Source organism: Oryzias latipes, chromosome 1 (assembly GCF_002234675.1).
Source record: "Oryzias latipes chromosome 1, ASM223467v1".
NCBI classification, from domain to species: Eukaryota; Metazoa; Chordata; class Actinopteri; order Beloniformes; family Adrianichthyidae; genus Oryzias; species Oryzias latipes.
Genome location: NC_019859.2, coordinates 21,279,731 through 21,293,313, shown reverse-complemented (window position 1 = coordinate 21,293,313; position 13,583 = coordinate 21,279,731). Strand labels below are relative to the sequence as shown.

At 40.2% G+C, this 13,583-nt stretch overlaps 1 protein-coding gene across 6 annotated transcripts in view; it reads right to left on the bottom strand.

The window, feature by feature from the left end:
• Nucleotides 1-13,583, bottom strand: part of LOC101161704 (caskin-1) — a 50,028-nt gene that overhangs the window by 9,037 nt on the left and 27,408 nt on the right. For 4 of the 6 annotated variants that reach the window (XM_020704288.2, XM_020704301.2, XM_020704296.2 and 1 more), the window contains 11 exons: nucleotides 11,938-12,083; nucleotides 11,761-11,856; nucleotides 10,222-10,343; nucleotides 9,277-9,385; nucleotides 8,971-9,079; nucleotides 8,026-8,120; nucleotides 5,538-5,652; nucleotides 4,745-5,074; nucleotides 3,241-3,339; nucleotides 2,966-3,150; nucleotides 1,777-1,858 (listed from right to left, as the gene is read on the bottom strand). In XM_020704288.2, the coding sequence (XP_020559947.1) occupies nucleotides 1,777-1,858; nucleotides 2,966-3,150; nucleotides 3,241-3,339; nucleotides 4,745-5,074; nucleotides 5,538-5,652; nucleotides 8,026-8,120; nucleotides 8,971-9,079; nucleotides 9,277-9,385; nucleotides 10,222-10,343; nucleotides 11,761-11,856; nucleotides 11,938-12,083 (1,488 nt within the window). The remainder of the gene's footprint in view (nucleotides 1-1,776; nucleotides 1,859-2,965; nucleotides 3,151-3,240; nucleotides 3,340-4,744; nucleotides 5,075-5,537; nucleotides 5,653-8,025; nucleotides 8,121-8,970; nucleotides 9,080-9,276; nucleotides 9,386-10,221; nucleotides 10,344-11,760; nucleotides 11,857-11,937; nucleotides 12,084-13,583) is intronic. The other 2 variants (XM_011477219.3, XM_004066030.4) reach the window with 2 other exon arrangements.

The following is a 13,583-nucleotide window of genomic DNA, read 5'->3' as shown; positions in this document are numbered from 1 at the left end:
AAGTACATAACTCGCGGCCATTGAACACACATTGCACGTCAACCAGGTCAAACTTTGACCACTCAAGGACTCGGATTTGGTAGTGACGAATGGATGGCATCCCTTTTTAATTTACAAGAGTGGCAACCCTTGTAAATTGATCTTGGAGCAGAATTGATTGTTGTTTGTGCCCAGCTGAATTAGATGACATCAAGTCTTTCATGTATCGGAATGGAGCTGTGAAAGAAAACGCCTGGAGCAAGGTTCTGCAAATTTGCACTGCTTCGATGTTTCACACCAAGCCTGTTCAGCTGTAGGTAGCAAACATGTACTAATAAATAGAAAAAGAATAAAAAGAAGGAGCCCCTCCCTGCTTGTCCGGTGTGAACATGCGTCACATGCCTGATGTATCCGTAGCACATCCAACACAAAAGTTTTTTTTTTTTTTAAAAGAGAGATTTACAATCCTTTAATAAATCACATTAAAATAAGGACACACTGTACATTAAAAAGAAATAAATCCTAAAGGGTACCCCACTGCGGAGCAAAAACAGTGTGTAAGCCAGTAATCCATCAGAATTGCAACACAATGTTATTTTCATCCCCGATACTACACAGAACTCCCTCCAGAACCCACATACTTTTAAAATTTTGAAGGTCATCGATCAACTTAAAGTAAGCAAATTCAACATTCACACGACTTTTCAGAAGAGAAAAAAACACAAAAAGGAACATACACACAACCAACAGAGAGTAACCGATTTTGCCTCGTTCACCAAATTGCAAGTTTAGCCGTTGCAAAAATAAATGAAGAATGGTGAGTACATGTTTCCTGCGGACCGTATACTTGGGACCAAAAACACAAAGGTTTAAAAAAGCTGCAAAGCTCCACTTTAATGTTGATGGAAAGTGTTTGTGATATTTTTCCCGTTACACCTAAAATGACAATAATCTGTCTCAATATTCATAGACTAAATCGAGGAAGCAAACAGATTTGCAGTTAATGCCCCTAATTTGAAAGAAATCCTGGAGACGGCATCACATTTTCTGTTTTCAGCCCAATGGTCAGCCGGATCTTCCTGCCTGTGTTTTTGTTTGAACGCTGGCGCTTCAGCAGTTCCTCTCCTCATTCATGGTGACACATGACGCCCAGGATCTAACACACTTCATTCTTTGTCTTTATGCAGTGCAAGCAAACATTTAATGCTGCATTTACAGCTTAAAGCTCAGCAGCTCATAGATGAAAGCAAAAGGATTTTACACCCCTCCCAGAAAAAAAAAGAAGAAAAAAAAGATCTGCTTCTGTGTTTTAAATTTGCATGTTACTGCAGCTTTCATTTGTAAAAAAAAAAATGCCTTGAGGAAGTAGATAAAGACAGTGAGAAGAAATGCTGCTGGAGTCTAATATGTACAGACGTGCAGTTTAGACAACCAGGATGAATCAAAGCAAAATGAAAAGGGAAAAGTAGTTCAAACAAGCCCCAAGAGATGCAGGAACTCATTGTAAGTGAAACAACTGTTTAAGCACAGACAGTAAAAAGCTTCCCATAAGGCTTTGCACCTGTGGAGCAGGAAGTTTGCATTTACTTTCTTTTTGGCTTTGCCTCCGACAGCTGATTCTCTTAAGAACGTGTTCTAATAGCACATACTGAAGGAGAAAAAATGTAGACAGAAAATTGTGGTTGATAAATCCAGCCTGATTTCCTCAATTGCAGATTTTTTTTCCAACTGGATTCTTCTTTGGTTAAATACAGCATTTACATAATAGGTTGGTTGTCTTATTTGCGACATTCTTACTTGCTGACAGCTCCACAGACTGTGATTGCTCCAAGAGATGCTCCTTGGCTTTCATCGACTGGGACAGCACCGTGGCTAGGAGCTGAAAGGCACGCATATAACCAGACGCATGAGGGAACATTTAGATTACAGGTCTGAAGTGCACAAAAAACAAAAACTGAATAACAACTCTCCTCCTCCCTGCAACTGACCCATCTGACATTACAAAAAAGAGTTAAAAATCTACTCCAATCAATATTTTGATCTATTTGAAAAGTGTTCCCACTATTCTTTTAGTTATGCTGTTTTTAGCTAAAAAAAAAAAAAAACCTGTGTTTTCTAGGACATAATTTCTGCAGAGCGGCATTACTTCATTAGAAATTCACATCTGAATGGTCGGCGGGACTGTTGGAGCAGAGCAAGTCCACCCCCACTTCCTGTAATCCATCTGTTTACACTTTTTCCTGCTAGCTTACTGCCCCTCATACCCCCAAGTTAACATTACCGTCGCAACAACAAAGTCGAGCAATATCCGATATTTAAGATTTTTCTATGTAATAAATACAAACTTTTTCAAACAATACTTTTCCTCCATCCCTGATTCACAGTGATTTGTGTAAAGAAATACTTAGAAATGTAATTTTAAGCTTTATTACAATTTTCATCAGAGTGGGTCTTTAAAGCACATTTTACTTCTGCAATTAGATGTTTTAGGTACTTTCTTTTGAATGCAAAATAATAATTGGAGAGCAGATGTGCAGGATAAAGCCAGTTCCTCACTACAAACACGTCTTCTAAAATTAAAGTTGTTAAAACCAAACTTGCCAGTCTGGCTGTGATCTCTCAACTTCTGTTTATCGTTTCATGTGTCCAATGTTTTTTTAAACTATAATCTGTAATCTTCTAAATGAACGGAATTATTGAGAAAACAACCCGCAACCCACAAATGTGTTCGATTTCACTTTCAGTTTTACTTCTTATAAAGGCAGACAAAGAGAGGCTTGTTGCTGTGTAAAGAGCCATGATTTTGGCACATCTAGTTTGCTGATGGAAAAAAAAGGTGATGTTGATCTCTCCAACGGAAGAACAAACTAAACAGGAAGCAGTCTTGTGGTGAACTTTGTAGAGTTTCTTTCCTGTAAATGTTTTGCCGTTTCCCAGAAATGATCTTCTTGTTAACTGAAGGTGTAGCAGTAACATGATGTCGCACCTTGACTCCTTCTGACTGTGCGTGCAGACCCGGTGCGTTAAGGCCGTGAGTGTTGAGCCCTGTTGTGGGAGCTGGGTGAGGACTTGGTGCGGGTGTGGTTAAAACATGCGTGTTTCCAGAGCTCTGTAAGCTGCTCGAGGACCGGACACTGCCGAGACTCCCCGTGCTGCCGCTGCGCTCTCCACCTGCAAAGGTGAGCGCAGCGGTAAACAAGCAGCAGCACAAAAGAAAACGCAGATTTCTTTTCTTGTTAGACTCCAACTTGGCTTTTTCACCTGCGAGCGGCTTGCGCAGCACCCAGATGTCCTCACTGGTGCTGCTATGTTGTCCCAAAGTGGGAGAACCCTGAGGACTCAGTTCCGCAGTCCTAGAACCTGTCTCATGCACACACACATTCACAGAGACACACACGCGTGTACACACGTTACTGCTACTATTACGGTCAGAGGACTCTAGAGAAAAGGCCTCATTACCACAAACACACTAATTAGCTACACAAACAATCGTGTGTGTTGATGTGTGCAGTTTTATATTTAAGGAGTTAAATGAAAAATGTCATGCAGGCAGATGCACAGACTGCACTCACTCACACACGCATACATATGTATGAATCTACGTCCAATATAAGATTACTGACATTAAAAACAATGCTATCACCTCACAGTGACTGGATGTACACTTATAAGTACTTAAGCACTTATACAGTACAGACCAAAAGTTTGGACACACCTTCTCATTCAATGGGAATGGGAACGTGTGTCCAAACTTTTGGTCTGTACTGTATGTATGTATATATATATATATATATATATATATATATATATATATATAATAATGTCTGAGATCTCAGTTGTCTAGCTCCAATATGGCAGCATCTGTATTGTGAAGTAATGGCGACTGCATTGACTTAATTTGGTTGGAGCTAGAAGTAAGTCACTTTCCATGGGTGATGTCACACTCACTCAGTCCAGTTCTCACATACAGTCAATGGTTTTAAAGTAAACTTTCAAAGTAAAAGCATGCATTGTCTTAGGAGATATTTCAGTCTATTTAGAAAAGGGTTTTTTCAAAACAGGTCAGCAGAAAGTTGAAGGACTTTCATAGTAAGAGTGTCTCAGTTAATCTTTCCTAAAGCACTCTAACTGAGCTCCTGAATGCTCTGTTTGACTGCACTTATGACAGCTTTTTCTGCGTCAAATCAGCACAGATTTTCCTTGGGTTGCTTTGAATTTTCTTTTCCAATTAAACACTGTTTACTTTGGGAGTTCTAATTAATAACTTTTTTATATCGGAATCAACAACATTTGTATTAATTTAGCCATTAAAGCATTGTGATTTTATGATTTTTAAATTTTATTTGAAATACATATGAGGACAAACATAACAGTCAAAGATTAAGGCCATTCATTCATTATGTGTGCCCGAACATTTCAAATTCTTTATGTAAATCTTATTTTTACATGATGGCGAAGTTATAAAAAAATCCATCTGTGGCTGAGGAATAACCCTAAAAGGACAGTTCACTCAGATTATAAGTAAATGTTTTAAAATAACAAAAAAGTCAAATTTGTTTCAACAATCTTTTGAACAAATCAGATTTGTTATTATATTTTGCACTATTTTGCAAATGGAAATAGATATTTTTTTTAAATGCCAATAATGGTCATTGTCATCTGGGTGAACTGAACCTTTACTGGCACATTCAGCAAAAAGCTGACAGACGTGCTGCTTTGTGAAAAACCATAAAAAAGATGCTTATCTGTGATTTACAGTATGTACCTGTCTGACTCTGCTGCTCCTGAGAAGTGGAGAGAGGAGGAGAAGAGGACAGAGGAGGAGTAGACAGAGCAGGAGGAGAGATGGGCAGAGGGACATACCCGAATGAGGAGAAGCGAGGGAGGGACTGTGCGTTGAGATGGAGGGGAGGAGGATGAGGCAGATGCAATGGGAGGACTTTGGAGGGGGGGTATGAGTTCCCGTTAACCGAGGCAATGGGACAGGGGTTTGGCCTGCGGAGCAGGAGGGTGTGGCACTGGTGGGATGGGGAGTGACCTGGACACAGGCCAGTGGGGAGGGTGCAAAACAACAACAACAACAACACAACAAAAACTGATCAGTCAACCAGAAACAAAATAAGTCTAATCAGAAAATACAAAAATTAATAATAACGGATACAAATCAAATCAGGAGAACACAACACAGCCATATATCCTCAAGGAATATATCTGGAAAAATCAAAATGTGTTACTACCTTAAAAATGAAGCAAACAACTTAAACAAAAGCAGAACAATCTAATGAAGCATGTTATTTTAAATATGAGAGGTTATTAAAATGAAGGCAAGTAACAGAAGGATCAGAACTTTAAAGGAGTGGGGGAGCGGAGTAACGGCCAGCAGAGGACAGTTGTTGATCAGTGAAGATGATGGACAGGAAAATGATTTGTTTACAGCTGCTGCTAACTACAACTACTGGCTAACCGTAGCTACAGAGCAGCTGCTAAACTCACGCATGCAGAGGCACACACATCCACCCGCCCATACACAAACCCACAGCTGTGATGTGGGTGGTCACCTGCCCTTTTGATGACTTCCACCATATTAGAGGGGAAGTAGCCCACACGGTCATTTCCTGTGCGGTTGTCATGAATGCAGCCTTTCCACCGGCCGTCAGAGTGCTGCTCCAAGACCTACACACACAAATGGACACACGCACACAGACATTTGGACACCAATCAATCACGTACATGATGACAATCAGTCTAAATGCCAATAGTTTGACTTAACTTTATTTATAGAAAAAGAAAAATCTGCTACTAAGAATCGGGGGGAATGTCCTAAATAGCCAGAAGGTGTTGGAGTTACGATTCTAGAGGGGTGCCCAAATCCAGGCCTCGAGGGCCAGTGTCCTACGTTTTTTCCAACCATCCTGCTATTGAAGCCTCTTATTGGCTAAACACACCTGATCCAGGTCATCAGCAGCAGCAGATGATGGGGCGACAGTGGCTCAGGTGGTTGAGCGGGTCATCCAATGATCAAAGGGTTGGCGGTTCGATCCCTGCTCCCACCAGCCAAAATGTCGTTGTGTCCTTGGGCAAGACACTTCACCCTCCTTGCCTCCAGTGTGGTTCCACTGGTGTGTGAATGCGCATGAATGATCCCGGCGACGGTCAGAGGGGCCGTAGGCGTGAAATGGCAGCCACGCCTCTGTCAGTCTGCCCCAGGGCAGCTGTGGCTACAACCGTAGCTTACCATCACCAAGTATGAATGAGGAGTGAATGAATAATGGACATAATGTAAGCGCTTTGGGTGTCTTGAAAAGCGCAGATAAATCCAATCCATTATTATTTTTATTATTATAAGGCAGGATTTCTGGAAAACTAGCAGGAGGCCGGCCCTCGAGGCCTGGATTTGGGCCGTTCTAGAACATATATCAAATGAGATAGTTCTAGTTCTAATGTTGACTTTCATGATCATATATTTTATACCTTATTCTCTGTTGTTTAATTTAGTCATGGGTAGCATGCTAATGTTAGCAGTGTTTACATTTTGTTACGACCTAATTCCTTTACTACTCCCTAACCCCTAAAAGACTATATAGTACTGGACTGTCTGGTGCCCTGGATTTTAATTTGGACACATTTATAGCTTTTTGTTTTTTAAATGTCGCCCATTTGCCAAAGTAAAAACCTAATAAATATGAACATTTTGAAAAGTCTATTTATGAATCCACTGTGTTCTGATGATGAAAACTTTGATGATTTTTAATATTTCCAATGACAAACTGTTCAAGTGCAATGCATTGTGGTCTATATTCACCAATTTAGTCAGCATCAATGCATGCTAGTTTCTCGCAGAGACTTCTGGGAAATTTCCAGGGCACTGGATTTTGGAATTTCATGCTATGTCTGAATTCCCTCCTTACTCCCAAACTACTAAGAAACAATATAGTGCAGGACCATCTAGTGCCCTGGATTTTTGAAAGCAATTTAGACATCGTGCTCGCTACTTTAAAAAAAAATTAATGATGTCACAGATTTCACAAAGTTAAAATCTAATAAATATAAACATTTTACGAAAACTATTTATGAATCCACTGTGTTCAGATGATGAAACATGGATGGTTTATAAAAAACATAAATTGAAATAATTTTTTTTGCAAAAATTGTTCAAGCGCAATGCATTGTGGTCTATTTTAGCCAATCTAGTGAGCATTAATGAACACTGGTTTTTTTGCAGAGACTTCTGGGAAAATTAAAGTTCATTTTAATTTGAAGTTCGGACCTCTGTCCGAATTCCTTCACTACTCACTATATAGTGCACTATATAATGAGTAGTGAGTAGTGGAGGAATTCGGACACAACACTAGATTTGGAAACCCCAACAAAATGGCAAAATGTGCTACATAGGGCACTGAATAGTGTGCAATGAAGGAATTTGGACATAACCTATGAGGTTATTGTCTAGCTAGCTTACTGTTAGTATAATCTAGCTAGTGTGTATCTAATTAGCATACTAGTCCTAGCTTGGGCATTGTCCAAATTGATTTGAACAAAATTCTAAAAACAATTCGTACTAAGCCCATTTAGTGTTCAATGAGATATGGAAAATCTTAATATTTTTAAAAGTTAACTTAAAATTATTATGGAATTCCAATGTTTTTTTCATTGTGTTTGCTTAAAAAAGAGCTACAAAATGCAGCATGAGTGGACCAAAAATATCCTACTGGGTTATCAGTTTTGTCAGTTTATCAGAATCTGGGACTTTAATGAAGCACAAAATTCCATGATTGTTTGTTGCTTGCCCCAAACAGAGACTCAGCGACCTTTATAAAAAAAAATTGTCAAAACAAATACAGAAAGAACTTGCACGTTTATTCTTAGACAGGTTACTTTACCCAAAATGTGTGATTACCCAAATAACAACCGTGGTTATCATGGTAGTCATCCCCAATATTTCTATTAATCAGCAACAGCTAATGGAACATCATCCAAAGCTTTGGGTTCTTGAATTGTACACCTCGGCCATATGCAAATATTTAGGGGACAAATAGATGCCTGTACCGTGATAATGTCTCCCGCTTTGATGTTGAGGCTGGTAAGGTCATAGTTGTTGCAGTAGTCTTTCAATGCTCGCACCTGCATTGCAGCTGATGCATCTATGGGACAAGAGAGCAGACCGGAAGATGGAGAGAAACACAGCAGCTGTGAGAGGTCCGCATGTCAGCTACAAAAGGATTTGGTGTAGATATGAATAAAAACAGACCCATCTACAGCCACACAATTAAAAAATAACCTTTTTAGCTCCACAAATACGAAAACTAATTATGATGTAATAACCTAATTATTAACCCAGTAACTGTTCATTTGTGCTTCTCTCCTAAAAATTGCTTTTCCTATTTTCTCACATTCAGTATTGTTCTACAACTTAGAAAAATATACATTTTTAAGCAGGATGTGTGACAAGTAAAAATAAGACTACTCAAGATCCTCTTTCAGCTCCTGCCGACTATCAGTCAGGAGAGGTTTGTGCAGCTCAGGCTGGTTCAAAGATTCTGTTTTGCTATTAACCTCTTAAGACCCGAGAAAATTTTTGAGGAAACCACAGTTAAGGAAAATGTATTACTGTGTAAACATAATGAAAAATTTGATATCCACCCATGTGGACACCAATTCTTTGGAGGTAAAATCAGAACAAAAAAAGTTTAGTGGGAAATCTGGTTTTGCAAAAGGACAGTAAAATATTTCTCAAAAACTACAAATGTCTAAGATCAAATCCTTCTCTAACACAGAAAAGACAATTTGGAATTTAAATTGACAAGAAAGATAAATGCTATACATCCCTAAAAACATTGCAGTTACATGTGCTTTAGTCTTATTTTAAGTACTCTTTTGATTCTTTTGCTTCAGACTCAGTAAGATTATAAATCTTTTGATTTTTGTAAAAACAGGAAGGATTTTTAACATGTGTCGTATTTGAATTTGAGGACGTGCGCTTCACGCCCTGACCTCTGAGTAGCTGTTTGATCTCCCGGCTGGCTTGTGTGGTGGTAAACTGGTTAACAATGTCCAGAGCTGTTTGACTCAGAGTGTTCCTCACTCCGGCACTGATGCCACTCTGGAAAGAGGCAGAGAACAAATCTAATTAAAGCTGCATTCTTAAGTGATTTAAGCTGAAAGCAGAGGCAAGGATCAGCTGAAAAAGGTTAACAAACACTTTAATGCTAAGTTGTCTCAGGCGCTTCTTCAGATCAGTTCGTTGAAATAAAAAATGTTGTGGGTTAAACTTGTTTGAAATAAAACTGATAGACTTACGTCCAGCAGCAGTCGCACTACCTCTGTCTTCCCACAGAGGGCAGCCTGATGCAGAGCGGTGCCACACTCTGACTGTCTGTTGATATCTATGCCAGCCTGAATGAGCAACCTGCAACACCACAGGATAATGAGATTAACCTCAATTAAAACTCATTCATAGCATAATTTAATCAAAATAATAAGCACAGATTAGCTGAAGACAGAATGTATACAAAAAAATAGACTAACAATGACAAGAATACCAAATACAAATTGAATTTTGTCATCCACTTTGAAGTTTAAAATGTAACGACACTGCAACGTCTGTATAAAAGCTGTTGACAGCTTTTTTTTTCCACAGCAGACTGTGGGGGGGTTTCTGCTTCTGAGTGATAGCAGCTTTGAGTTGACCAGACAGAAAGCACAGCGGAGCAAAGAGAAACGAGGTAAATAAACTACAGACCACGCAGGGTCAACCTTAAGCCGTGAAGATACTATCTAGACAACATTTCAACAGAAACCACGCCAAATGGTCCAGGGGTTGCTGATTTTCATTTTAAAGAAATGACTTGTACAACACAAGCGTTGAAGCAGCTACTTGTCTCAAAAACAGGGGAGAAATGTCATAATTTCAAGAGTTAAGCTGAGTGAATAGTGTCCAGTGGCAAAAGACAGAATGGGCTGTTGGCGCAAAACATGCAAATTAACGAAAAGGTAAAAATATAAAATAAAAAATGTTTAAAAAAACTGAAACTTGTTTTGTGGAGTTGCAATAATGAAAGCGTTACAAAAGCCGCCGCTTTTCCAGTTTAGACTTTTAAACTTTTGAGTTATTACTTTCCAAATAATGCTCAATATACAAGTTTACATTATTTGCTCACATAACCCTTGTCAGACTTGCAAAAAAGAGAGACTGCATGACGACAGTCTGGGGGAAGGCAGAGTGAAAGGAGGAAATGCTCAGACCGTATAACGTCTATGTGTCCGTTTTTGGCGGCGAGGTGCAGAGGCGACACGCCATTGGGGTCAGAGGGTTTAGGCTCCAGCATGGCTGCACACATGTTGCTGCTGAGGAGGAGCTGGACGACCTGAAAACACAAACAGATCCACACAGTTTTGGACTCCACATGCGTTTCAGATTGAGCAAAACTCAGGTGTCAGACTCCTAACAAGAACCAAGAGGAGGCAGCACGCCACACCTGCTTTAGCCTCCTCCTTAGCTTTCCAATATGTTAAAAAAATCTTGTTTTTTTCCTCACATTATTGTAAAAAAATGATAATCATGCATTAAAAGTTGAACTGCTTTTGCTTCTAGCAGTGTGTTTTGGGGCACTGGCAGAGGACCCTTGAGGCTTTTTTTTAAAGTCAACTCTGCACTGTATTTTTTTTGGAGTATAAGTCATGTTTTTCTTTGCATAGTTTGTCCTGGGTGCTACCTATGTTCAGGAGCGACTTGTTTGTTGTTTTTAAAAAATTAAATATGGGCTCATATATTTATGATTTTCCCAATAACAACCGGTTTCCCTTCAGCTGTTGTTTCCCAATATCAACCACTAGAACGCACTGAATTTGAGTGTGCCATTATTTGCTACTGACAGCAACGCAGAAGAAGCGCCGTGCAAAGCAAATACGGAGAAGAGTCTGATTGTTCCCCTCTTGAACGCTACGGGAGAATCCTGTTTATGAACACATTTTTGGACAAGTATTGAGCATCAAATTTGATGTGTATCGAAAGAGGCAGTGGAGGTGAATTTGATTTATGAATTGTGTTTGGTGTGAAAGGAGCATTACGCCGGGCTTGTCGGATTTGTTCAGAAGCATCCCTGTTTGCTCCCAAAAGTGCGACCTATACTCTGGAGCGACTTATTTATGATATTTTCTTCTCAATTGTGCATTTTTTGGCTCCAGCGACTTAAACTTTTGTCAGACTCCAAAAATTTTGGAGCCTATTGAATAACAAAATGATTATGTTGCTTTAACGTCTTTTTGAAGGAGCACAGACATCTGCAGGTTCTGCAGATGTTCTGCAAGAGAGCGAAAAAAAAAAACTATACAAAGCTAAAAAAAAAGTATTTGCGGAGCTTTTACATGAGAAAAAAAAAACATGAATAAGATTTAATGTTGCTGCATCATTGTAGTGTTTGTAGTGTAGTGCATCAGTGTATGAAAGGTCAGGTATGCAAAGAAATCCTTTAGGCCTACATTGGCATCACTTTTGCTTATCTCACCTACCTAAGGATTTCTGAAGATACCTAAAAGCCTGTCCTGATGTAGTGAGATCTCAGATTGTTATCTAAACACCAAAATGAAAGGATTTGTGGGAAGCAAGCCAAATCCACAGACACCCCACCCCCATAACCCCCATGACCCAAATAATCCACAGGATTTGTTCTGGTGTCAAACACCAAAAAAGCCCCCTAGATGCCATAAAGCATGTAAACATGTTTTGTTTTTTTAATAAATGTTAGGTGAATAATAAAAAATGATGTATGCATGTGTACTCACTCCAACTCGCCCGAATTCACAAGCGAGGTCCAGTGGCGTTTTCCCAGCAGCGTCTGAGATGCATGGGTTGGACTGGTGTTGCAGCAGCATCTCTGACTGTGACACACGCATGTACACACGTTATTGCACTTACTTCGTATAATCACATAAGAGTCTCACACACACACACAGTGTTACCCCATCATAGTGTCCATGCTGAGCTGACAGGTGGAGCGGGATCTGTCCTTCATCTGACTGCCCGTTGACTGATGAGCCTGCCTTCAGCAGCATTTTCATTGGCTCACTCTTTCCCTGCCATGCAGCGTAATGCAGTGGGCGCATTCCTGCACACACACAAAACATAGATTTAGAAATATTAAAGTCCCACATCAATCCTCTTTTGATCTTTTGTAAAAGAAACTTGTATTATTTTCTAGAACATAGTTTCTGCAGTAGTTTATTGGAAATTCACCTTCGATTGGTGGGCAGGACTGTTGGCCTGCCCTTATTTCCCATCATCTCTTTGATAACACTATCTCCTGCTACCTTCAGCCCCTCACACCCCTACCCCACATTAACGGTACAACAAAAATGGCCAGCAATATTGGAGCTACCTAGACATCCAGTTCTGAGCCAGATGCCAGCTCAGTTGAGGAAAACAAAGACGTTCATCAAGGATCTATTTGTCTGCACGTGGATTCATCAGAATGGAGCGGAGCAGGGAGCTTGCTGTTTGTGGTTGTTGGTTTATCTACAAACCTTTCCTCGCTGCAATTTTTCGTCTTCTTCTGATTCACAACGATTTGAATAAAGAAATACTAAGAAATTGAATTTTAATGTTAATTTTCTTTATATATGTCCTCCATCATGAGAAAAATGCCACAAGAAGATGTTAAAAACACCAAAAAACACAATTTTCATCAAAGTGGGTCTATAAACAAATCTTCTTCTTTCTCTTTCGGCTTTTCCCATCAGGGGTCGCCACAGCGAATCATCCTTTTCCACCTCACTCTATCATGAACATCTTCTATCCTAACATTAGCCAACTTCATGTCCTCTGTTAAGACATCCATGTATCTCCTCTTTGGCCGTCCTCTCGCCCTCCTGCCAGGCAGCTCCATCTCCAACATCCTTCTACCAATATATCCACTATCCCTCCTCTGAACATGTCCAAACCATCTCAGTCTGGCTTCTCTGACTTTGTCCCTAACACAGGCAACATGAGCCGTCCCTCTGATGTACTCGTTCCTTATCCTGTCTAACCTGGTCACTCCTAAGGAGAACCTCAACATCTTCATCTCCGCTACCTCCATCTCAGCCTCTTGTCTCGGTCTCACTGCTACCGTCTCTAACCCATAGAGCAGAGCTGGTCTCACCACTGTCTTGTACACCTTTCCTTTGAGTCTTGCTGGCACTCTTCTGTCACACAACACTCCTGACACTTTCCTCCACCCGCTCCAACCTGCCTGCACTCGCCTCTTCACCTCTTTTCCACACTCCCCATCACACTGAACTGTTGACCCCAAGTACTTAAACTCCTGCACCTTCTTCACCTCAGCCCCCTGTAACCTAACGCTTCTACCTTGATCCCTCTCGTTCAGACACATGTATTCTGTCTTACTACGACTGACCTTCATGCCTCTTCTTTCCAGAGCAAACCTCCACCTCTCTAGCTGTTCCTCCACCTGCTCTCTACTCTCACTGCAAATTACAATGTCATCCGCAAACATCATTGTCCAGGGAGATTCCTGTCTTACCTCGTCTGTCAGCCTGTCCATCAGCATAGCAAACAAAAAAGGACTCAAAGCTGATCCTTGGTGTAGTCCCACCTCCACCTTGAACTC